The following is a 27853-nucleotide window of genomic DNA, read 5'->3' on the forward strand; positions in this document are numbered from 1 at the left end:
AACTATCACTATTATAACCTCACCAGTTAGCCTTCTACACCTTAACCTGTACAATATTACATGAGCTACTATTGACTTTCCCCTTCTCACATCTATTATGTTTGTCGGATTTCTGCCAATTGTGAACCTTTAACTTATTCCTAAGCCATCAGATTTTGCCATTGGAAACATGTTATTGACGATGAGCTGGTTTCCATTGAGATGAACAATACTTGGACTATCACAACCCTTCCTAGTGGTAAAATTAGTTGTAAATGGCTCTTCAAACTGAAACTTAACTCGGATGGCATTGTGGCTAAATATAAGGCTCACCTCGTGGCTTGTAGCTTCACTCAACAATACGGCCTTAATTTTCAAAAGACCTTATCCCTTGTTGCGAAAATCATAACCTCGCAGGTTCTTCTTTCTTTAGCTGTTTTAAAAAATGGCACATGGCTCAATTGGACATTAATAATGTTTTTCTCAATGGTGACCTCCAATGAGACATTTATATGCAACTTCCCTAAGGTTATAACCATAATTTTTCTCCTACTTCAAAAACATCTTTGGTATGCAAGCTCAACAAATCAATTTATGTTTTGAAGCAGTCTTCTCGCAATTAGTTTTCCAAGTTCAGTACCACTTTGTTGGCGTCGTGTTTAACCCAATCGAAGCATGACTACACTTTATTCACACAAAAAGTAACTCTACATTTTAACTATTCTCATTTATGTTGATGATATTGCTATTTCCAATCCTAACATAACCATTGTTACTAATGCTAAGCTTTTGTTTAAGGATCATTTTAAAGGATCTTAGAAACTTAAAGTTTTTCCTTGGGCTTGGAGTTCTCAAGATCTACAAGAGGTATATTTATGTTCCAAAGGCATTACATCGTGTCTCTTTTGTAAGACTATGGAATGCTTGCTTGCAAACCTTTAGCCATTCCTATGGAGCCTAAAACTTCATGCAACCTCTAATACCTTTCTCACTAATCCTATCATAAAATGCCAGTTTAATGATTGACTATTATACCTGACTATCTTTAAGCTAGACATCTCTTTCACCATTCATAAGTTAAGTTAATTTTGTATTTCATCCTCATTTTGATCATTTTAATGCTGCTTATACATTTCTACGTTACCTAAAACACATAATAGGTCAATGAATTATTTTTAAATCACAATCTGACCACAAACTTCATGCTTTTGTAGATGTAGATTGGGGGTCTTGTCCTGACACTAGAAGATCCATCTATGGTTCGTACATATTTTTAGTAAATTCTTTAATTTTATAAAAAGTCAAACGCCAACCTACTATCAACAAATCCTCAATCAAAGTTGAACATTTGTCATTGGCTTCGATTTTCACTAAACTTATTTGGATTCGAAATCTATTATCTGATTTTCACATATACCATATATTGTTGCTTATTGTGACAACAAAGCAGCCACAACATTGCTACAAACCCCATCTATCATGAAATGACCAAACACCTTGAGATTGACCTTCATTACATCCGTGAACAAGTTGATAAAGGCACTTTCAAGTTGTTCCATGTCCACAAACATCACCAACTTGCAAACATATTTACAAAAAGTCTATCCAAATCTACTTATCTCAACATCATCACTAAGTTGGGCAGCAAAACTATCTTCCTCCCATATTGAGAGGCGATATATTAATTATAGACATGGTAGTTATAATTGTATGATTCGTATCGCGATACGATTGAAATTTTTTGTCCCACGATACATATCAATAGATGAATTGTTTTCTCACTTGAATCGTGACATGAATCAGATGAATCATATTGGAATCGTATGATTCCCAATTCAGTTTCGTTTCACCCGATTCTGCCCACACTTACACTTCCCCAAAATATTCCCCAAAATGCACATCTCACGAAGTGACACATTGCCTACATGCTACTTAAACATGATACGCTTCATGCTGCATATAATACACATCGAAAATGAAAAAAACCAACAAATTGAAGAGTCACATTGGATGGATATTTGCTTATAAATTAAGAAGGGAATGAAATATGAGATGCATAAGAAGGTGGAGAAGAAGCGTAAAGTGGAAGAGAAAAGAAGAAGCAGAAAACCTAATTGCCCGAGAAGTTACTAGCACCATACAAGAAAGCAATCGTGAAGAACCATTTCCGTGAAGAAGAAAACACCATGAAAAATAAAACAACTCGAAACAAGTTTGCCTGTCCCACCTCTAAAATGGCTCAAATGTTTTCATTCTGAATCTATTTCAGCACTATTTTAATATCTTGCTTTTTGATGAAGTATCTAGATTTTGAATTTTAATAATATTTAATTTATTGTAAAATTAATTGTGTATCACATCAACCTTTTATTTCCCTTTTATTGAAATGTTCACGTGATCTTTCTTTACTTTTATATTACTTCTAGATTTCATGTGTTTCTTTTTCAAATGAAAAAAAGTTTCATATTTTATCCATAATGAATCTTTATGATCTCGTCACGTGAAATAAAACTTCATATTTTTATCCATGATCATGTCACGTGAAATTTTTCCAGCTTTATCCAGAATTATATTTTGACTTCAAAATTATATTTTGACTATTCTTTATACTTTTTTTATCCAAAATGTTAATTTATCTTTTTATATTTCTTTAGGAAGAAATATCAGTTTGAATTTATTCTTATTTGTAGAAGTAAAAAGAGTATAAGTCAAACAAAGAGAAAAAAAATAGATATTACATGGAATCATTGTGAGAGTGTTCCTCCTTATAGACTTGTAGTCAAGTGCAAATATTGTTCACATACTTGTTGGGGTGGTGTTACAAGAATGAAACATCATATTGCTGGAACAAATGAGAATGTCATTGCTTGTAGAGAAATGTTTTTGAAGTTGTTAGAAGATAAAAGAAATAAAAGAAGCAAATCGGGTAGACTCTTTTGAAGAAACATATATTCAATGTAGTAAGAAGGGGAAACAAGGAGTTACAAAATAGAAAACCATAAATGAAATGTTTAAAGATAGAGAGTTGGTGACTCAAGATATTTGCAATTGCATATATAGGAATGCTTTGCCATTTAATTTGATAAGAAACTCCTTATTTACCCAAATGTTGAAATTTGTTAGGGGAATATGGAAAGGGTTTAAAGCCTCCAACTTATCATGAAGTTAGAGTATCTTATCTGAAAAAAGAAATATACAATATTCAAGCTAGTTTGGAGAAATATAAGGTTGAATTGGAAAAATGGGGATGTACTTTGATGTGTGATGGTTGGACATATGGAAAAGGGAGGTCTGTTACAAAATTTTTAGTTAATAGTCCAAGCGGAACAATGTTCTTAAAATCTATTAATATTAGTAATGTGGTTAAGGATGCTAAACAAATGTTTGAACTGTTAGATTCTGTGATTGAAGAAATTGGGGAGGATAATGTCATGCAAGTTGTGACAGATGGTGCTACTAATTTTGTGGCAGCAGGAATGATGTTAGAAGAGAAGAGAACTAAATTATTTTGGTCTCCTTGTGCAGCTCATTGCCTTGACTTAATTCTTGAAGACATAAGTGAACTTCTAGGCTTTTACAATACGATGGCAAATGCCCAAAAAGTCACAACTTTCATTTATAAACACATATGAGACCTAAATTTATATAGAAAATATTCTAATGGAAAAGAATTAGCTCAACCAGTAGTCACAAGATTTGCAACTGCTTTGCTAACCCTTCAATGTATAGCACAATATAAAAATGCTCTTCGAGGTATGTTTGTTTCAAAAGAACGGACAACTAGTAAGCATGCTAGTAAGACTGAAGGTAAACAAGTAGTGGGCATTGTTTTATCTGATGATAGATTTTGGAAATCTATCCAATATTGCTTGAAGTGTGTCACTCCACTTGTGAAATTACTAAGGCTTGTGGATGGAGACTCAAAACCTACAATGTCATATATTTATGAAGCTATGGATAGAGCTAAAGAGCAAACAACTACAAATTTCAAGAATGAAGAATCTCGTTATATAAAGGTGTGGAAAATAATTGATACTCGTTGGAATTTGTAGCTGCTGCTTACTACCTCAATCATAAGTAAGTAACTATAACACTATACTTTCTTAGATTACAATTTCATAATGATAGATTTTAATACCTACTTTTTATTTTTATATTAGATTTCATTATGACAAAAACTTCAATCTGGATGAAGAGGTTTCATATGGTTTGTATGAGACCCTAGAAAAAATGATCCTTGATAGAAGGATTAGATTTAAACTTGATCAACAACTTGATAAATTTAAGAAAGCCCAAGGATTATTTGGAAGAAGCATGACAATTGACACTAGGGATAAGAAGCAACCTGGTATAATTTTTTTTTTTCAAGATTTTATTAAAAGCATAATTTCACAATTATAAATGTTAGTTTTTTATTTGACATTGCAGCTCTTTGGTGGGAAAGTTATGGTGTTGAGGGTAAAGAGTTGCAAAATCTAGCAATGAGGATTTTAAGTCTCACTTGTAGTGCTAATGGTTGTGAAAGAAACTAGAACATCTTTGATCAAGTCCATACCAAAAGAAGAAACCGCTTGGAACAATAAAGATTAAATGCTCTTGTCTTCGTTAAATATAATCTTCAACTTGAGATGAGACAAAAGGTTAAAGAAGAGAAAGGAGATACTTATGATCTTATATGTCTATCTAATATTGAATCAGATGATGAGTGGATTACTGAAAAAGAGGATCATTGTCTAGCAAACAATGTTTCATGGATGGATATACATGAATATTTTACTCTTGAAGAGGGAGCTCCAAGCAAGAAAAGGAAAAAGGGTCCAAGAAACTTAAACAAAAGGGAAAATATACTACAACAACAAATGATGATGGTTGAAGAAGTTGAGGAAGAGGATGAAGATGAAGATGAGTTGCCACAGAATGTTATATTAGATGAAGATGCTGATCTAAGTGACATTGATCTTGGAGATGATGAATGAAAGAATAAAATTAAGATGTAACATTTAAATCGAAGATCTTGACTTAATTATATTATATCATATTTTTAATGTTATTTTTTTCATATCACTTATTTTTACTTAAATATATTATATTTTATTTATCATGTATTTTACGATTCATAATAAAATTCGATTCACGATTCAAAAAAATTCACAATACAAATCTTGATTTGATAACCATGGTTATAGACCTTTTGTTGACTTTATTTTAACTTGACTAGGGTGTATTTTGTTATGGATAATGATATTTTGACCTACCTTTTTTGATTCACTTTTAAACTATCACTCCAATCACCCTTAGACTATCACATCATACCATTAAAACAAATTAAAATAGATGATCTAAGGGTAATTGAATTGATAGATTAAAAGAAGGTAAAAGAAAAAGTGATTAAAATATTATTATCCGTTTATTATATTGGTTCACATATATTAGGAACACATTTTTTTCTTTTGCTTAGATGTAAAAATACATTCTCTTGCAATAACCTTTTTTTTTCTTCCGCTTGTTATACTCTAATAAAATTCCAACTATAACTTTATATCCTATGAAGATTAATTAAAAACTGTAAATATATAACATATAATTTAATACTTATTTTGTCAAAGATGAAGAGATCTCCGATTAATCCTAATATACATATGTCCTAGCATTGTTATGGAGTCTCTCCTCCAAAGATTCTTCTCCTAGTGCCAAAATGTTTTAATCCAAATCCGAATTTATTTTTTCTTCTTTATTTTATACCACATTTAATTATATTTAAATCCTTATTTAAATTATTAATTTTATTAAACAACAAAATAATTAAAATTCGGTTTTTTCGTGTATTACATGTACAAGTTTTTTGAAATTAGAGTAATCTATCTTTTAATTTCTTCCATCATATTTAATAAACGTAAATTTTAGTTGTCCATATTTATCATATTTACAACACAAAAAACATGAACTTTTTACTCAATCAATTTTTCATTAACTTGCTACGTACACAATCTTTTTTAATTATTTACAAAATTTTAAATATCATCTACATATTTTACATTTTAATTACTTAATATCTTTATGAAAGTTTACATTTTATTATTTCAAAAATATTAAATATCAATTTTATTTTATGTTTCACTATAATTAAATCAATATTAATATTGAGTATTTTAATTCGTCACAAAAACTAATTAGTTACTTTCTAAAATAATTGTTACATTAATTTTATATTTTAATTTTAATATTTATTTAAATAAATAAAATTATGAGTGCACCATTTATACGTTAATACTTATTTCGTGAGATATAAGGCCCCTTCTTATTCCTCCCTTATAAATTTAGGGCTTGGCTTTTAGTGGACCCAAAGGTCAGCCCACACTTAGGGACTTTAGAACTCTAAGCTGTCTTTCACTTTTCATTATGCTCTCACTTTACAAACAGCTCACTTCTCAAACACCCTTTTTTCCTTACAAAAGTCATGCTAGGGTTTTGCTTCCACTTTTTGTTAAGCTAGAAGAACTTCATTTATTCCATGTAAGTTAACCTCCCAACTGATATTCCCTCAGTTCTAGCTATGTTGTCTTGGTTCCAACTAAGGTTCCTCATGATAACCTCGTTTCCTTTTTGTTTCACTGTTTTCCAGCTCATTAATCTGCTCCTAGAACTACTGTGCTTAACTGGTTAGGGTGTCTAAGTCGTTTCCTAGCCTTTTCCAGGTAAGGGAAGCTAAAGTTTCGTATTTTAAATTCATTTTGTCTAATTTTGGTTCTGTTTTGCATTTTTGGTGATTGTGTGGTGTTCACGATGAAATGAATATGCATTGTTTGCTGTTTTGGATGAATCTTTGGCTTTGCATGTGTGAAAATGTGAGGGACAACTATTATTTTCGCCAAGCCAGAAGTCTTGCCTAGGCGACCGTAGCAAAATCTTGCCTAGGGATTTTTGCTCGAGGACTCGCTCAAGCGGGAAAACTGAGTTTTGAGTGAAAAACCATCTCGCTCAAGCGAGATGGCCTCGTCTAAGCAAGCATTCACAAAACCTCCTAGGATCTTTGTTCGTAGTCTTGCCTAAGTAAGAGCATGCAGCTTGAGCGAGAGCACTCCTCTCGCCTGAGCGAGGGCTCCTAGCTTGAGCGAGACCTGACACAGGCCATTTTGTTTTCTTATATAATTATTTTTGGTTGAATGATTGGCTGGTTTGCTCTATTTGAAGTATGAAGTATGAAGTATGTGAATATGCATGTGATACCTAATTGGATAGTTAGTTATAAATGTTGGCATGGAATTGGTATGCCTGATAACTTTATGCTTGGTTGGCGAGACATGATTTTGGTGTGGTTTAGGACGTCATTCCACAAATCTCTAGGTGAGGTCTCATGGTGGTGTCTCATTGGTCAAGACATAATTCCACGATGGTTTCTTGGTGGTGCCTCATGGCCAGGATGTAATTCCATGACCCCTGTTAGTGGGAGCTCATGGTGGTACCTCATTGGTCAGGACGTAATTCTACGGGGTTTCGTGGTGGTGCCTCATTATATAATCTAGTAAGGATTCAAGTAAGGATTGCATCCTGACACTCTAGAGAATCAGTTAGTCTCACATAGAGGGTACTGACTCAAGTGGTAAGAGTAGCAGGAAGCCCTAGTCTTTGGCAGGATAATGGCCTTAGATGTTTGAAGGCTAACTTTGTGAGTGGTAGGGTAAAACCCACTGGAAATGGCTATGCAGAGCAGTAGAGGCCACCACAAGTGCAAGCATCCATTGAATCCGACTGATTATATGTATCCGGATAAAGTGTGTCTTTGAGTCTTAGTGTTTTGCTTGTCAGTCATTATATGTTTGGTTGATTTATGTACTCATGACTTTTGAATTGTATATTCAATTGTATGATAAAACATTTTTCCACTCTAGCTTAACCTTCCTGTTTTGCTTGTGTGTTTGTGTGTGATTTTCTTCTTTTGCGATGATCATCAATTTATTGATGTGAGTAGATGTGAGAACTCCTCGTGATCATCAGGGTGATAGAGATTCCGCTGCTTAGCTTATCTTGGGTCAGATCCCACTTCTTCTAGTTCTTCCTTTAGGGCTATAGCCTATGTATTACCTTGCTCTCTGAACATTTATTTTGAATACTGTTGAACTACTATTTTGTTTTGTTAATGGTATCGTGATGTGCCTTAGTTTTTCCTTCTAAGTATTCTTGGATAATTGTAAGGAGTGACATTATACTCCGTAACTCTGCTCTTTATATTATTCTGTGTGATCTTTCATTTAGTTATGTTATTTTTAAATGGAATGTTACATAAGACATTAAAACATCTTCGGTTAATCCTAGTATGTGTATGTTCTAACATCTGGCATAAAGGTTCTCCTCCTAGAGCCAACATGTTTTAATCCAAATCCAAATCGTTTTTCTTCTTCACCTTTTTGTTATATCATTTTCATTTTATGTTTTTACTATAATTAAATCAATATTAACATTGACTATTTTAATTCGTCACAGAACTAATTAATTAGTCTCTAAAACGATAATTATTACATTACTTTTATATTTTAGTCATAATATTCATTATATTTAAATCAGTAAATTTCGTTACTTTCGAAATAATTATTAAATTTATTTGTATTTTAATCATAATATCATACTGCTATACAATTTTTAATAATTATTATATTTACTTATTATATTATATTAATGTATAAAAAATCAAGTTAATTCATGGAAAATTGAATTCTAGTTGTTTTATGTGGAAAGTCAGATTTACAGTCAGAGTTCATTTTCAGGAAATAGATTTCTTTTACCAGAACAGTATATAATGCTACTTCTGAAAATAAAAAGACACAAATCACGGAACAGTACTCAAATAGCACGCTATAATCTAAAAATTACTTAAATAGTATATTATACTAAATCTTTATAGTATATTTTTTAAATAAAAATTCAGTTTGCAGAAAATTGAATTTTAAAATTTTTTATTTTTTACAATTTTTTTTTTCAAAAGTCTCTTCCTTCTTTCTTTTTATATGGAAAAGAAAAAAAAATCAAAATTCAGGTTTTCAAAAATTGAATTATGATTTCTTTTTTAATCATTTTTTTCTTAGAATTTGATTCCCGAAAATTTAATACTGATCTAAAAAAAAATACTATATATATATTCGGTGAAAAAGTCAGTCTGTGTATACCTCAAGAAATTAAGAAAAATATAGATATGATGAATAATTTAATATATCTAAATGGGCCTAGAAGGTTACGAACAAAAACTATTACTATTTCCATATATTCACATTTTCTTCAAACTTCATCCAAACACAAAATAGCTCTGTAACTGTTTCCATGGGAGAGAGAAAGAAAGAAAACGAAGATAACAAACAAAAAGAAACAGAAGCGACAATGGCTAACCTAACAAAACCATTATCAAAAGGAAAACTGTAAGAAGATCCAAATCATTGAGAAAACACAGAGACGACAACAAACAACAACAAAAGTATAAGCACTGTCGAAATCAAAGAGGTGGTCTTATATGTTCCTCTAGACGCGTTCCTCTTGAGGAGTTGTTCTATTGGAGTTGGTCTGGTTCTGGTTCGGCATCTCCACGGTTCCTTCTTCTTCTTCTGTTGCTGTTTCCTTCTTGGGATCACTTTTACTGTGACGGTATATAAAATAGAGTATGAGCTGCGTCGCTCCCAGCAGTGAACCCACGCCGTTAGGTACCTGCAGTACGTAACAAAACAGGGTTTGTCCAGTTACGAGTCTCCATCACCACAAAAAGGGTTTCTCTAAGAAAGTGATAAGAATCTGTGTGGTGTGCAACTTACAGCCACAAATGGGTCACGACCAATTAGACCGTAGATGAACCAGGAAGTGCCACACAGGAACACAAACAGTGACAGAAAGAAGGGCATAAACTCCACGCTCTTCGTTCTGATCACTAGCCTCTGCACCCACACATAATGCCAAACACAACAAAATTATGCTTTCAAATAATTGCAAACTTTTCAAATACAAAAATTATTTATATATACGCCAAAAATAATGACTAATACAGAAAAAATAATAATATAATGTGATAAGAAAAAAAATATTTAATAAATATATATATATATATATATATATATATATATATAAAATATGTATGTTTATTATTAGTCCTTAAAATAACGCTTGGTTCTTGATATTAGCCTTTGTGTGTGTGCGTGAAGAAAAAAACATTTTAGTATATATTTAACATTTACACAGAACTTTAGGTCTTATTCTCTGTTATTTTTGTAATTGTGTGCATCAAAAATATCTTATTGCTTCTTCTTGTCATCTTTATAAGAAAATAAAATGGAAATGAAGTCAATGATGTAATGAAAAGAAAGATAAAATTGTTACAAATTTTGAATAAAAACAGCTTTGTAAAACACAGTGCTAGGCCAAATTAAACCTAGTTATCTATAACTATTCTATTAATAGAAAAATGCCAATATTTGGTGCACATTTTTTTTTGACATTTTGTATCTTTCTACTTATTTTTTATCTTTCTTATTTATTTTTTACATAATAAATCTCAAGATATCCTCAAACCTTTTTATAACCAGAGAGGAAAGAATTGACGGTGAATTTATGAAATTGATTGTTTAAAATAACATTTATTTGTTGTTTTTGGCTGAATGAATGATTAAGAGTTACGAAATCCAATCAAGTGAGAGTGATGTTAGATTCAGTGAATTTAAGAAAAGGAGAAAAAAACAATGTAAAACACTCTTAAAATAATGATTAACAACAAAGACAACATGAGAAAAGGTAACTTGCCAAAAGAGGAAAAGGGAAAACGAAGAGACAGGGGCAAGCTGGCCATGCCATGATGACATGATAAGGATGTGATGAAATTATTCGATGTAGAAATTGAACTTTGCTTACCATGATGGAGAGAGGTGACCCATACATGATGATGGAAAATATTGCAGCAGCGAAACCACAGAAGAGTGTTCTGGTGTTTCCATGCAGAGCCAACAGAGACACCAGAACAACACCAGAAAACACCGCCACCACGAACGAGAAAAGACCAAGAATCTTTGCTTTCTCTCTCTTGGGTGCAAACAACACGAAGATGAAAACGTATATGATTTCAATCACTGCTCCTGTGCCATTGACTATTGATACTAGAATGTTGTGTGGGGACACAAAAGGTAAACCATACCTGTGTATTGCAGAATACGATCAAAAGAATTAATCAGACCATGGAATATCAAACTTTCATTTCTCAGATTGAACCTGCTAAAGAAAATATGCAGAAAGATAGAAAGAACAGGAATAACCTCTAAGAAACTTTCATTTCTCAGATTGAACTCACTGTTAGAAAATATGCAGAAAGATGTATCTTATTAGAAAGAACTAAGAAAAGATTTAGCCAACGAGAGGGAAAATTCAACCATGATTTGACAAAATTGTGCAACTTTTTTTGCCTTAACTGAAACTACTATCTGCGGATAAATATTATGTCCCTCTTCCCATATGAAATTTGATGCAAAATAGAATGAAAAAGCGGTTGATTCTGAGTGAGAAAGGTACCAAGTTGAAAGGAGACAGTTGAGAAGTGTCATAGGGTAAGGAACGCCAGAGAATTTCTCTGTGGATTTGTTCGCAATGACCCTCTTGAATGTTACCCTGCAAAAACCAAACTTGTCACGAATTTTGTCAAATGGGTAACCTACACACACAAAAAGATGATTTTTTTGTGTGCATAGATGATGAAAAAAACATGGGGTGGGGGAGATAAAGATAACAGTTATGAGAAGCATACGTTGGGGCCAAGAAGAGGAACAAACCAGAAGCATTCCCTGCACCACAGAAAAAAAAAGTTGAGAAACCAAGAACAAAGACAAGAAGGGTATGCAAATGATGCAAATGCAACCATTGTAAGAGAAACCCCTATGCGAGCAAACCTCACCAAATATGCCGAACAAGAAATGCGCAATATTCATGGTGTTGAAGCTTGGAAAAATGAGAGAAAACTCAATGGGGGTTGAAGAAGGGAAAGAAAGTGGTCTAAAGAACTAGTAGTTTCTTTAGAAACGGTAGGTAACTCATAACTGGCTACAATGAGGGGTAGTTTTGCAGAGGTTGTGGGATGATTATTTATATATGTGTGTGGAAATGGAAGAATTGAAAGGTAACTTCTTTGGGCACTAAAAAAAAGAAAAAGAAATTATTTGATCTTATCCATGGGGATTCAATGGAGAACCGTTTATGAACTTCAAAAGACAGTGTGTGTCTTTTATATATTAATTGCACCAAACCCAAATGAATGCAGGTGATAATGTAACATTCATGCGGTGGAGGCCAATATGCAAAGTGTTCAAGGTTCATCTCTCATTGTCTACAATAAATTTGTTTATTGAAGAAAAGGCAGAATAATTGAATCAGAAAAGTAAAAGATATTTGGGGTTATTTAAAATGATTTTTCACTTTGTTTTAATTACTCACATCAAACAACTGAATCAGCCATGATCACTAGCAGTCAAAACTTACCAATATTTTTTTTCTCTTCAATTTTGTCAAGTTTTTATTTATTTATCTTTACTTATAATAATGAAGTAAAGATATTTCAATTTCTTAATTATCGATTAATTTTATTTACTCTTTATATTTATGTATACTTTTTTTTCTTTCTTTTTTTCTGCCATGCAGACCCTGACAAGTGATTTTGTTTCGGAAAATTATAAACATATACACCTCTCAATTTTCCTACATCTACTTAATATTTAATAAAACTTAATTTTTTAACTTTTCTACTTTATTCATTTCAATTTGTTTTATATTTTAAAATAAAATATACATTTTTGGTGTTGAATAGATATAGAATAAAAAAATGTGATGTTTGTGTGTCACTCTTTTGTTTGTTCTTTAAATATATTACAAGTGTAGTATGAATTCTCTTTGAAATACTAGAGTCTATCCACTGGGGGATTAATTGGTATGTGTGAAAGGTAGTTTTGCCATTAGTAATACTAATACTTTTTTATCAAAAAAATATGATTGAATTATTTATAATAAAAAGAAGGTATAATTATTGGTATTTCGATTTTTTGTTAATTTCAATTTGGTACTCATACTTTTAATTTGTTTAATTTAGTATCTTAATTTTTTAAAGAGATTTAATTTGGTCATTTTCGTCAAGTTGGAGTTAATGCCGTGTTCCTACAGGACACGTGCCAAACCATGAATTTTTTTTTTAATTTTTAATTTTTAATTTTTTTTAAAAAAATTTAAAAAAGAAATTATTTCTTTTTCAAAAAAAATTTTAAAACTGCCACATGTCAGTTTATCATCGTGTCACGTGGCAGCTTACAATCATGACATGTGGTAGTGGTAATAGTTATTTTCAATTTAGTACCCCAATTTAAATTTTTGGTTCAATTTAATACCCTAATTTTTTAAAATGATCCAATTTCATCCTCTCCAATTTGAGACCAAATTAGTAAATAAGCTTAATTACAACTTATATATACATGTTACAATAAATTTTTCTAATATATACATCAAATCATTTCACCTAAATACTTAAATTATTTTATTTTTACATTTTAACCTTTGTAATTTTTTACACATGGAATTTTTTATACTTGTAAAAAATAAAATAATTTGAATGTTTAGGTGTAGTGATTTGATGTATAAATTCAAAACAATTATTTTAACATGTATATATAAGTTATAATTAAACTTAATTACTAATTTGGTCTCAAATTAGAGGGGACGAAATTGGATCATTTTAAAAAATTGGGATACTAAATTGAACCAAAAATTTAAATTGAGGTACCAAATTGAAAACAACTATTATCACTACCACGTGTCATGATGGTAAGCTGCCACGTGACATGATGATAAACTGACACGTGGCAATTTTTAAATTTTTTGAAAAAAGAATAAAGTTTTTTGAAAAAAAAAATATTTAAAAAAAAATTAATTTAAAAAAATTAAAAATTTCATGGCTTGACCCGTGTCCTGTACGGACACGGTGTTAACTTCAACTTAACGGAAAGAACCAAATTGAATCATTTTAGATAATTGGGGTACTAAATTTAACAAACTAAAAATATGGGTACCAAATTAAACTTAACCAAAAAGTTGGGATAAATAAGTAATTATACCTAAAAAGAATTTCTTTCGATACTTTTTTATACAAATGTTAGAGACTCATATGATAAAACATCACTTTATGTAACATTTTTTTAAATACTAGTATAATAGACCATGTGACAATGTATATAATAACGACAGTTTAGTATGTATTTTTGTCCAATATTTATTAAAATATGATTCTTTGATTTTTTTTTTCTTAATTTAATTTTATTTTAATTAAAATGAATCCGTGTGCTCTTTTTCGTTAAACTTGAATCACCTCTAGAAGATCTTAGTCTCATCTATTTTTGATGGGTTTATATATTTTTTCATATATGGTTGTAGTCATTGAGTTATGGTCATTGAGAAATTGTGATTATATATATATATATATATATATATATATGACATTTGTATTACACATATACAAGGCATTTGACATCACTTTTATCCCAAAACCTCAAGACAGTGATGTTATGAGTCTTTATTCTTATATAGTGTTTAATTTTGTCTATTCTATCCAATGTAGGACTTTTTGACTCGCACTTGGACTATTCTTGAACAACTATTTAATCATTCAAGAAGATTTTAGCCTTACCAACTCTTGTTGTAAACCACACAACCATTGCAAAACATTCCAGCCAAATAACAACATTTACACCATTGGAAACACTCTAGCAAAATAATAAAATGAGAGTTTAACAATGATTCAATACACAACAAAAGCACGACACTTAGACCTCTTGTAAATAGGACATTCTTTATTGAAAAAAGTTCTTAAAGATAAATATTAATTTTCTATTTATTAGATTTTGAAAACACAATTCAGAAAATTAACGTATTTAATTGATTATCTTAAGCATGTAATTATTTGTTTAACAAAATTTTTAGTTTTAAGTCTCTATGAAATAATCATTTATTACACCATTTAATTGGTTAAAATGCTCCTTATTAATTACAAAAAAACATATTTAATCTATTATAAAACATCCTAATCAATTATTTGGCTGGGAACATTAAAACTTGAAAAAGCACTATGTTTTAATCTATTATTTCTATGCATAATCCATTATTCCATTCTTAATTAGAACCTCTTAAAGAGAAAAGTTAATTGATTACTTAATCGATTAACAAGATTAATTTCCACTTTACAATTTATTTTAATTTTAAGAAAAAAAAATGTTTGACTCATTTTATCTAATTATTATAGGCTTTGTGTTGCATTTTAGACTCTAAAACTTGAATCTTAATCATCAACATCATCAAACATTATCAAAATATCTTCATCTTCATTTGGTCAATTGAGGCTGACTTTAATCTTCATCAAGATCAACATGTGTTCTTTTGGTTCAAAAAGGCCTCCTTAAAACTTTGGAAGATGAATCAAAGTTTCATGTAGAAATGATAGAGAAGGACAAGAAAATTCTATTGGAGAAGACTTTCATTGTGATTTCTTTAGCCTTAATGATATCGTGTTGAGGCCAATCTTGAAAAAGGAGACTACGAAGTAAGCTTGAGAATTTGTATGTAATGAAGTTTTGGTGAATCATATAAATTTAAAATAATTGTTTTACTCATATAAGACGAGTTGTGAACATGCAATTAATGAACTACTGGATGAATTCAACAAGTCGATCATTTTTTTATAAACAAATGCTAACTGTTAGTATTTTGTTAGTGGGGGAGTTGAACCCACAATCTCTTCCACCCTCACTTCCTAACCCATCAAACCTACTTTATATCTCTCAAATGTTAGTGGGGGGAGTTGAACCCACAACTTGTCCCTCCCTTCCCTTCCACTTTGAGACACATGATCATATCAAGAAAACCCTTTTGTATGGAAGAGAGATCTTCAGGAGGTTCAAGTTGCTTTGATCTCAAAGGAGTTGAATGAGAAGTTTGACGTTCGACCATCTAGTGTCGGAGATGGCCTTATAGTAACGGGTAGATCATTTACTAGTGATGACATAGAGGGCAGAAGGAGGTCAAAGTCGAGGACGCGTGATATCACATATTTATATCTTTATTATACATTGATTACACTTTCTACCTGCTTCATTTTCAGTTTTCATTTCATTTTCTTTTGTTAATAATAAATTTTCCTTTTCTATTTTTTACAATTTTTAGAAGTTGTGTAAGATTTATTATAAATGGACCCCACAAGATTTGGACGTTTTTAATTAAGCTTCTAGACCTAATTATGCCTATTATTCTTTGATTGTAACATTAGAGTTGAGATTTAGAGTCTATTTCAAGGGCTTATTTTGCTTAGCGCAAGACACACAAATTAATTGAAAATCTTTTAGGGTTTCATATTATTTCTTCATTCTACATTCTACTAATGGAGAACTAAATCCCTAAGGATCAATTCATGAAGTCAAAATCAAAAAATGTGAATCGATTTTTGCTTTGATTGTTCATCGATTTGAGTTTATTTATCTTTTCCTTAATTTTGATTTTTCTCTTTGTGATATAAATTTGCTCTGAAAGTAGAATTCGAATTAAAAGTTGATTAAATCTTAATTTGATAATACAAATTGGATAGAATGATACTAAGATGTAATTTGTATAAATTTATTTAGTCGATTGATTGAATTACCTAATTGTTCAACTTGAATCTAATATTGAGAATTGTGATCTTTGGATTGTTTGGTTGTTTGAATCTATAAATTGATCTATCTTGATTATTATTGATTTTGAATTTGCTATACATCTTTGTTTTCTAATTTTTGTTTATAGTTTTTAATCGTTAAACCCCTAATATGAATTTTTACCAAGGAAATGCTAAATATAGAATACAATTCAATATGTTTCATTGGGAAATCAACCAAGGTAGTACTCTATACTCCATAATCACATAATTTAGAGAACTCTAGTATATTTGAGTTTCACGTATGACAATGAAACATCAATGCGTAATGGTGGAAATACATCGTCTATTAGATAGTACCATTGCAAGAAGGATGGTCATATCATAAGATTTTATCTTGAGGGACATAGCCAAAGAGCTAAAGGTGCAAAAACAAATTGTCATTGTCTACTATGACAATACTAGTGCAATACAACTATCCAAGAACCAAGTCTACCATGAATTAATTAGGACATTGATGTTAAGTTACATTTCGTAAGAGAAGAGATTACACAAGGACTTGTGAAAGTGATGAAGGTCTTATAAATCATAACCCTTTAATAAGATTACAAAGATTATTCTAAACAATCAGTTCTTTCATTGCTTGGATTTGATCTAGCTTATTAGTGATTAAGCCCATAATAGACTTACTAACAAGTAGTGATAGGTAGTGACTCTTTCTTAGAAGATTTGATTTGAATCAAAGTGATTTTTTGTTAAGAAAGTGAGCTTTTAAGCCCTACTTATATATATATATATATATATATATATATATATATATATATATATATATATATATATATATTATGAAATTGTCTTATCTCTAGTTGACGTGAGACCAACTTCTACCACATGTAGTGGATAGTCTTAGTAGAATGTCTAGTCTCTTAGCATCTACTAAGAATTGAATCATATGCAAAAATCATCTAAGTAACTTTCTAACTTAGTAATGACAAGTATTGTTCACATGTCTTCCTTGTTGGTCTAGACATGTTTCATGTGAGTGAGTTATAATGGTATTGTTTTATAAATATTAACATTGTATGTTTGAGTTGTGCTTGACTAAGAGTTTGAGTGAGAATTTGTTGTAAGAAAAACTAGAAGTTGTAGAGTTGTAATATTTGATTCTAATGAATTCTATTGAATCATATTATTTATGTGTGATTTTATTTTTCTCTTGTATTTAATCTGTACTAGTTACGTATGTGGACTCTTTAAGAAGTCTGATTTAATAGGATATTTGAGTTTGTTGGATCTACTTGTTAGTGTATGATATTAAGCCATACATCAAAATACAAATAGATGAAGAGATTAACATACCTTAATGTGTACCCTATTAGAGTTTTTTTGATATGCTTTCGCAGGGTAAAAATTCATTTTGGTCGTGCAATATAATCCAACAAAATTTATCATATACACAAAATCATATTTAATGCATGCCACTTAAATCCTAACTACTTTGAATGTGCACCAATTCTATTTTGGATACTTCAATATTAACCATTAATGTAATATGGAATTTAAATGAAAACAAAAAACAGTTTTTAGTCATAATTCAAGTCTTTTTGTTGCTATAGTACAATACATTAACAAAAAAAAATCAGTACATATATTTTCACTCTCTTCTTTATTCGTTTACTAATACTAATGTATCAAGTAGACAAAATCAAGGGGAAGAATAAATGATAAAAAAAACATATGAAAAAAAAGTTGGAAAAGAAAAATTGTGAATGAACTTTAATTATTTAATGTAGTCCTATACACGGCATTAGTAGTACATGACACTTAGCATGTCATATTAGCATCATTAAGAATGTAATTAACGAAACTTTTATTTAAGAACCAACGTTGATGGTGAGATGTATTTTCAGAATTTATATTTTATATTTCTATTTATTGTTTGTTATACATTTCTATATGCTTTTAAGATCCTGATTGAATTTTCTTTTTAGATTACAGACTATCTGATTTACATAAATTTATATAAAAACAAAATTACCTTCTTGAAATGATTGGGATTTTTTAAGGAAAAAACAAAAACACCCACGATGCATTATTAACATGTCTCGTGTTTTTTCTTCCTTTCCCGATTAGAAGAGAATGCTTCCAAAGTAACCACCCGATGCAACACTTTTGGTCTCTTGCAATTCATTCTTTTAAAAAGAATTATTTTTAGTGTATTAAATATAATTTTGGAAAGTTGATTCTTTCTTAAACGATATCGATTGGATGCTTACTTACGTCACGTATAAATGAATATTTATTTATAATTATGAAAAAAAAATAATTAGGTTCTCATTATTAAACTTGGTCTTAGAAAGGTAGGTTGTTATTTTTAGTAAGTTTGTCTCTAATCTAATTTTATAGTTTGTTATATAAGATTTGTACTTCATTTATATATTATGATTTAATTGTATTTCTAATTGATGTGTGATCTTTAACATACTTCTCAAGAAATAAGTATCTTAAACATGAGATTAAATATTGGTAGGTGTTTTAACATGAGTCCGATAAGAGGTAACTCAACAATCTCAATGAACTTAATTAGAATAGACTCGTAATAGTTCTATCATTGAGTATAAAAAAAGTGTCAAAAGGACAACTGAATTTGGTCTTATATTGGTCCTTTGGTACAATATATATATATATATATATATAATCTCAAAGTCCAACAAGAAAACAATAATGTGATTTAATTGCCAATGTCTCCAAGATACGAATAATGAATAGGAGAGAGGAGTAGTCCTTCCTAGTAGCCTTGGTCAAGTAATTGATAATCAATACATACTCTCCAATTGTTTGCAACTTGAGTAGGCACTAACTTATTATCTTTTCTTTTTACTATAATTATTTCAGACTTCTTAAAAATCATTTGAAGATGTGAAACCCATGTGTTACTTAGAACAGATGATCCCAATTGTTAATAGCTTTGTCATCTCTTTCTTCACAAAATCAATAATGACAAGATTGATTCTCTTGATAATGGAAGTATAGGAACATCAACATGTATGTTAGCAATTGCTACAATCACCTCTAACATAGCATTTATAAAAGTTAGTTCACCTATAATATATGGAATATTAAAAATGTCAACATCATCACACTTCTACAAAAGGCTAGACTAAAATAGGGAGGCAACATGTTTACTTTGTATAAGTGAAAACACATTCTTTCCCATCTTTTAAATCTACTTATCTTTCAAACTCCTTTTGTAACCATACATTTCTTTAAGAAAGTTTGCATATTTAGGATTCTTTTAAATTACATCAAGGAGAGGAGTGCTTATCTCCACTTTTTTAAAAGTCATAAATAGCTCATTATCAAAATTTAATTTCCTTAACTTAATGGCCTTGGAAAGAAACTAGTGTAGGACCTAAAGTTTATTGATATGGTGATGTCTTCTAATTCAGCTCTCTACCATTCCTCATGGTAATGACCCTTATGTTTCCCTTTGGATTTAAAACAGGAACTTTTTCAATAACATGTTGGAAATCAAATATGTAATGGTTGTCATGTTTTCAATAACATGCCATCAAAACTTTGTTGCTAGTTGCATCATCATGGTTCTCTCCATAGGCATAAATCCCCACCACCATGTTCATCCACGTTCTAGAACCTCAGATGATGACCTTAATATATCCTTTGCTGCCATAAGCCACAACTCGTGGTTCCACCATCTATAAGCCACAACTCATAGATACACGTGCGAGACTATGTTGTTATGAACCACCATTCGTAATGCTAGGTGGAGTTCCTAATACGAACCACAGTTCGTACTCTCGACTCAATCAAATGGAGACCATCCATACGAGCCACAACTCGCATACTCACACTGGTTACCAACATCACCAAGCCACAACCCGGGATCGTCACGTGTTTACCCTCCACTCCGAGCCACAACTCAAGTAATAGCATTCCGAGCAATAACTCAAGGAATGCTTCAGGAAATCTCCACCCTAAAGCCATCATCCAAAGCATTTAAAATTAACTCGACCCCTTCTAAAAACCTCCACCCTCATGCACTAGAAATCACAGTCACCACCATGCGCATCCCGATTATACACACACTGATAATATTCTTAAGATGACTCTTGTTGCCACAAGCTCCAACTTATGGTCCCTCCATCTACCGGCCACCACTTGTAGATCACACACGGGAATTATCCAGTTACGGACTACAATCCATAACACCGAGTGAAACTCCCCAATACGAACCACAATTCGTATTTATCACAAGACAACCAACAAGGGAAATCAAGTGAACTAATCTGTACTAGTCACAATTAGGACACTCATACTGGAATTCCAATTACCATCAAGCTCCAACTTAGGATGGTCACGTGTTTAACTCCCCATTACAAGCTACAACTCGTAAATGGGCCTCCAACAAGTCCCCTTCTCAAGGAATTCATCAAAGCTGTGTAAAATCCTCCAATGTAGCCCCACTTTTCACGCATAATCGCCTGACACAATTCTAGTGTCGCCAAGCGAATTACCGCTCCAGACTGCCTAGCGGGCAACCTGACGCCGCCAGGCGCCAACCCATTGGATTTTGATCCAAGCCCAATTGCTCAACACACCGCTTGGTGAAACCACCCTACGTAGCCAAGCGCCAGCTCTCAAATTTTGCTCGAGAGCTCTCATTCTAGCCTATCGCTTGGCAATTCAATCTGCACTGTCAAGCACCACATCAATAGTGTGACAACTAATTATTTTTCCTCCATCAAATTAGGTTCCAATGAACCCAATTCCAAAACCACACAATCCAGTATAATAAATACATGTTCATACATTTCAATGTGACTAAAAATTTCACTATCACAACTCATATGCATCAATCATATATACACACACACACACATGAATCCACCAATTAAGACCATAACAACACTTGGTTTTAACAAGAAATCAAATATGCTCAAAAAATCACTCACAGACCAATAACCAACTATTGCATACTACTCATCCAAGTCAATACTTACCTCACCAGCCCCATCCAATAATCCCTTTTTATATAAATTCAAGTTTAACATCATCACATAGTCCTATATTCTTGCACATTAGACTCACCATAGATTCCTTAGATCCATTTTATGTCAATATAACATGCATTCCAAAAGGTGGACTCACATAGCAATTCAATTGCCACCAATCATGCAACCAAACATATACTCTCTATTGCACACTAGGTGTGCCTGGCGGTGCATTCCTACCTCCAGGTGTTAATCAGGTTTCAGGTGCAGAACTCCTTAATTCCTCCCCCACGCGACCCCAAAACCCCAAACCTAAACTAAACATTCAATTTCCCTACATTCGCATTCAATCATGCTTTTGCAATTCATATATTATTCAATAATCGCGTGCAAACATAAAAGTCATCCTCATTTACACATTAATCATATCCAAATTCATTTCTCAGAAGCGCTCCTAGAACCCTTATGAGCATGTATTGTTCAATCACCACATTAGCATCATCTTTAGCAAATTATCAGTAATTGATCATGAAAAACATACACTACCATTGCGCATAATAATTCCAAGACATCACCATTGCCCCAGAATCCATAAAATAAAATAAAAAATCGAACCATAAATCTCGCATCACCTGGCAGTAAAGGAGGCCCATCAGGTAGTTTATGGGCAAAACCCAAAAACTACGTTTAAGCTACATGCATCGCCTGAAGGGTCGTCAAAATTGCCAAGCGCTATCTGGAAAATTTCCAGAAATACGAACAATCCAGATATATGATAGAACCCAAAATCCACATGCATTTTGATACATCCCAAAATTATATTCCACAAATTAATAGACGAGATGCAACTCTCTTAACCAGGATTTCCTTGCTCAAAATGCCCTTCTATGATTACACTTGTCCAAGTTTTCATCTATTTTTGACCTCTAGCAATGGCAGCCCTCTTCCTAGCCTTTCACCCTCCTAGTAGGTCCAAAATGGTGTTCTGGAAACTCTCTTACATTGCCACCCTCAAATTGCCTCTCTCTTTTGCACTAAACTCCCTTTTTTTTCCCCACTTTTCAGCCTTTTAATTTTACTTAATACACATTAAAACGAAAATGAAACTCATATGTTATCAATGACATTAATCTGATGGTTTCAGCTCATCAAAGTCCATAAATCCCACCTTTCTACCTCCTCCACAAACAGCTAGGGTTTCTAGGTTTTCCCTACCTTAGCAAAAATGATAAAATGTTAAAAGAAACTATTTTGCACTAGCCAAGGTTCAAACTCACAACCTCCCAATTACCAAGCGAATGCTCAACCATCAGGCTAATAGATGTTTCTTGGCATTTTATGCACACCATCCTTTATAATTTCATATCCCCCAACCATGCACGCATGCAAAACCATAAAGTAATAAAATTAACACACTAATGACATACATAAGACTCTAACCCAAGTCTTCTCAACACCACTCCACACACTCAACCACTTAAGCTACCATTGCTCCTTTTCATAATTCCCTTCATTAATTACCATAAAGATCCCTTTAATTGCATTTATACTAAATAAATATTTATTTATTTATTTTTCCCAGATCTTACATTCCCTAAACTTACAAGAATTTTCATCCTCAAAAATTGTACTTACCTGGAAACAACTATGGATATGATTGTCTCATGAGGTCTTCCATTTACCACGTCTTCTCATGTGTAGCTTAGTCCCAAAGGACCTTCACTGATTGAATCTCCTTCCCCTTAGCTTCATGACATGAGAATGCAATATTCTCACTAACCTCCCTTCCAAAGTCATATCCTCCCTAATATGGCCCTCATCCTGATCTGACATCCTCCTCCTCTAGCACATGAATGGGACTTGCAATTTATTTCCTTAGTTGTGATACTTGAAACACATTGTGCAAGTTCGCCCGATATGGTGGTACGATGATGTCATATACGACCGAACCGATCCTCCGATTAGTCTAATACTTCCCAATAGACTTTTGAGTCAACTTTCTAGATTGATCGCTCCTTCAATGCTTATAGTTGAGGTAACTCTAAGAATCACGTGCTCTACTGCGTCAAACTATCACAATCATTTCCTCTTATCTGCATACAACTTGTGTCTATTTTGTGTCGCGTACATCTAATCATGGATAAAATTGACCTTCTTTGTTGTATGTTGTAACAACCCAGTCCAATAGTAACCAACTCCCCATCCTGATACTAGCACAACGACATTCTACCCCTTTTACCATCTAATGCCTCATACGGTAACCTTCCAATCTTAGTCAATACTTCACCTGGATGATTTAACTCACCAATTTCTCCTTAAAGATCCACTAAAACTTGCAATCATTATGGTGTTTACACTGAGTCCTTGCCATTATGTCCTCAATATTTTTTTCTCCTAATTCTCTTACTTCCCACTTCAAGCCAAAACTATCCAATTAGAACGTATTGGCACAAGCTCGACTTCAAGCACTAATGCAATAGTGGAATTTACCTATCCAACGAGAAATTCTAGTATCTCCTTTCGAACTTATCTATAGACTTTTCCACCACCGAGACCCTTTGCATTTATTCTTCGCTTGCCTTTGTCTGATACACTGGTTCACCTGACACTGTACCCTCACATTCCAGCTTGATCTACACTTGATACATCGTCACCAACTTATCTCTTTGAATTGTAGAACCTCACTTTATTGAGAATTGCATCGCTCGGAAAAAGGAATTTGAAAACAACCAATTCCCCACAAGTTTATGTACTAACCTTGCCAATGAATCACTTCCAATTACATTGAATTTGACCCTTTGATTCACCATGAACACAAGCCTCTCGTAAGCAAGCTTCCCTTAATTGCAATTGTAGCAAAACCAGTATCTCATTATCAATTCCCTCTTGCAAACAATTGTGACTCATTCACTATACCGGCAACCCCAAGGGACGTACAATCCCAAAAAAAACTAAACCCATATCCAGACACTACTTTTATATCTTATGTCCTTGAATTTGGTCATCTACGTTAATCACTTTAGCACTAACACTCACGGACACCCCTTTTAGCTACCCCAAAACTTTCTTTTTTCGTTCCTCCTCGCTTGTGCTCGGACAGTACCAACTACCTTTCCCATAAGACCAACTTAACGATGTACTTCTTCTTTCGATACTCGATACCGTTCATCTCGTGTCACAAGTCAAACCTTTCTCTCTTGTGAGCCACCTCACATAGGCATCCCTTCTACTCTTGCCTTGGATAACTACTATTGTCGAGAAAATATAACTACTTCTTCTTGATATTGATATGGTATACAACCCCTAGTAGACTTCCTTCTTATAACACATCAACATGTATGGCTGATCTTCACAATTCTACCTCATCTTAGCCTTTCATTAACACATGTCATCCTTATGCACATTCGTTGTTTCCACCCTTCATAGCTTGCTCAATGCCCAATAACCCTACCATTTTCTGCCACCTAGTACCTGCCAACCGCTTCTCTTTCATCAAAGGAAATCACCAGAGGGTCATATGACTACCTCTAAGAACATATTCTCCTTAACCACTGTGTACCTCTGAACCCCAATGCTGGCGGGAGGTAGAACCAAGTTCATCTTCTCAACGTCGCTCCACTAACACGCCCTAATATTTCCCTTTTGTTCTAATGTTTATCTCCTTTTACATACTAGAGATATCGGATCCCAACTTGTCCTTGAAGCTCCCTTAGTTCAAACGTTGTTATAAAACTCTAGCATCTTCTCCCAGCCTACTAACCCAAAACTTAGCTTTCCCCGTTCATCGATATAAATCATACCACAACTTCCTATCTTTGCGGTAATACGTTGTCTTAGAGATCCCGTCCAATCCTTGTAAGAGTAATCACGTCAAGTTTAACCTTGAATTTGCATTCCCTTACCATTACCGAGACTGAACACATACCACAAAAACGCGAACATAACAAGAAAAGGTATAGGAGACAAACTCAAACTATATCCTCATCTCTCTTCCCAAAACCTTTAGAATTAAAAAAGAATTATCTCTGATATAGTCATGAGTGTGCACCCTCATCACTCTACCTAGATATTTTCTGTTCTTAATGCTTCCAGTTTCACCAAGAAGTCCATAAAATTTGAACTCTTAATTAAGAGACATGACAGTCCAACAACCTGTCTTTTTATGGAAACACCACTATGCACTTTCCATAATCAATAACAACATGATTGATAGACAACCAATCCATTCCTACAAAGTTTCGCAATCGAAACACGACAAGCTCACTCCCCAAAGCCCAAAAATCTTTTGAAAACCATTGCTCTGATATCAAATGTAACATCCTGGTCGGATATTACTAATTTAAACAAAACAAAAGAATACTAATTATAAAACTACATTTAAAACACGAGAAAATCTTGGCTTTATTAAAACGTCGCAATTTAAAATTACATAAGCTTATCTCAACTTTTACAACTTCAAAGTCTAGTTATAAATAAACTTTACAAAATAATAAATATAATTCATATAAAAGTTCCCATGATGCCCCTCTCCGACATTATGCCTCACTAGCTTCACCTGAAACATCATCTACTCCCGTGTAACGAGTTACACGATCATCGCCAAACACAAACAGATAGGGTGAGCTAACAAAATAAATAATAACAATTATCATAAGGTAAAATGAACACACACACAATCGTCGAAGGACCTCCATCCTCTAGTTTCAGTATACATGGCCACCACCATGTTTATCCACGTTCTAGAACCTCAGATGATGACCTTAAGATATCATTTGCTGCCACAAGCCACAATTCGTGGTTCCACCATCTACAACCCACCACCTGTAGATCACACGCGAGAATTATCTAGTTACGGACTATAATCCGTAACACTGATTAGAGCTCCCCAATAAGAACCACAATCCATATTTATCACAAGACTAATAACCTCACTGACTCCGACCGTGAAGGCCAAGGAAGTGAACCAATATGTATTAGCCATAATAAGCACCCTCACACCGGAATTCCAATTACCATCAGGCTCCAACCTAGAATTGTCACGTGTTTAACTCCTCATTACAAGCTACAACTCATAAATGGGCCCCAACAAGTCATCCCCTCAAGGACTTCATTCAAAGTTGTGTAAAATCCTCCAATGCAACCCTACTTTGCACGCCTAGACTGCCTGGTAGGACACTTGGCGCTCTTAGGCTCCAGCCCACTAGATTATGATCCAAGCCCAATTGTTCAACACACTGCCTAACAGAATCCCCACTATGTCTCCAGGCGCCAATTCTCGAGTTTTGCTCCGGAGCTCTCATTGTGGTTTATCGCCTGACGGTTCAACCTTCACCACCAAGCACTACACTAGTAGTTTGACAACTACTGATTTTTCCTCCATCAAATCATATTCCAATGAACCTAATTCCCAAACCACATAATCCAGTATAATGAATACATTTCATAAACGTGATTGAAATTTTCACTACCATAACTCATATGCAAAAACCATATATATATATATATGTATATATATATATATATATACATATATCTATATATATATATAGATACATATATATATACATATATCTATATATATCTATATATACATATATATATATATATGTATATATAGATATATATAGATATATGTATATATAAATTCATGAATTAAGACCATGCCAATACTTGGCTTTAACCAGGAATTAAACATGCTCAGAAAATCACTCACAAACTAGCAACTAACTACTGCATACGACTCATGCAAGTCACAACTTACTTCACCAATCCCATGCAATAGTCCCTTTTTACTCCAATTCAACTTTAACATCATCACACAGACCATATTATTGCACATTAGACTCATTACAAATTCCTTATGTCCATTTTTTTGTCAATATAACATGCATTTCAAGAGGTGAACTCACATAACAATTCAATTCCCACCAATCACGCAACCAAACATATATTCTCTACTGCACATTGGGCGTCGCCTAGTGGTGCATACCTGCCGCTAGGCGATGCATTAGGTTTCAAGTGCAAAACTCCTTAATTCCTCCCTTATGCAACCCCAAAACCCCAAACCTAAACTAAACATGCAATTTCCCTACATTCGCATTCAATCATGGTTCCCAAATTCATATATTATTAAATTATTGCATACAAACATAAAAGTCATCCTTAGTCTCACATTAATCATATCCAAATT

At 32.7% G+C, this 27853-nt stretch overlaps 2 protein-coding genes across 2 annotated transcripts; one reads left to right on the plus strand and one right to left on the minus strand.

Annotated features, from left to right (window-relative positions):
- The first annotated feature begins 3308 nt into the window (after positions 1-3308).
- Positions 3309-4955, plus strand: LOC114194822. Its single transcript, XM_028085233.1, has 5 exons — positions 3309-3460; positions 3629-4027; positions 4140-4327; positions 4408-4494; positions 4678-4955. The coding sequence occupies exons 1-5, from the start codon at positions 3309-3311 to the stop codon at positions 4953-4955; spliced, it is 1104 nt and encodes a 367-aa protein (XP_027941034.1).
- Positions 4956-9205: 4250 nt separating this feature from the next.
- LOC114193711 (bidirectional sugar transporter SWEET1-like) lies at positions 9206-12277 on the minus strand. The gene is made up of 6 exons (XM_028083612.1): positions 11891-12277; positions 11744-11780; positions 11512-11607; positions 10861-11140; positions 9774-9893; positions 9206-9669 (listed from the first exon to the last, which is right to left on the minus strand). Exons 1-6 carry the CDS (start codon positions 11922-11924, stop codon positions 9487-9489), a joined length of 750 nt encoding a protein of 249 aa, XP_027939413.1. The 5' UTR covers positions 11925-12277; the 3' UTR covers positions 9206-9486.
- Between the last annotated feature and the right edge of the window lie 15576 nt (positions 12278-27853).

This window comes from Vigna unguiculata, chromosome 8 (genome assembly GCF_004118075.2).
Source record: "Vigna unguiculata cultivar IT97K-499-35 chromosome 8, ASM411807v1, whole genome shotgun sequence".
In the NCBI taxonomy this organism is placed as follows: Eukaryota; Viridiplantae; Streptophyta; class Magnoliopsida; order Fabales; family Fabaceae; genus Vigna; species Vigna unguiculata.

Excerpts from the sequence above, each read along its gene's own strand:
- LOC114194822 (XM_028085233.1), top strand. The coding sequence starts at position 3,309 with ATGTTCTTAAAATCTATTAATATTAGTAATGTGGTTAAGGATGCTAAA. Across the intron at positions 4,028-4,139 it reads ATTGATACTCGTTGGAATTT|ATTTCATTATGACAAAAACT; the intron begins GTAGCTGCTGCT and ends TTTTTATATTAG. Across the intron at positions 4,328-4,407 it reads TAGGGATAAGAAGCAACCTG|CTCTTTGGTGGGAAAGTTAT; the intron begins GTATAATTTTTT and ends TTGACATTGCAG.
- LOC114193711 (XM_028083612.1), bottom strand. The coding sequence starts at position 11,924 with ATGAATATTGCGCATTTCTTGTTCGGCATATTTG. Across the intron at positions 11,781-11,890 it reads TTTCTTGTTCGGCATATTTG|GGAATGCTTCTGGTTTGTTC; the intron begins GTGAGGTTTGCT and ends TCTGTGGTGCAG. Across the intron at positions 11,141-11,511 it reads AACTGTCTCCTTTCAACTTG|GTATGGTTTACCTTTTGTGT; the intron begins GTACCTTTCTCA and ends TGCAATACACAG.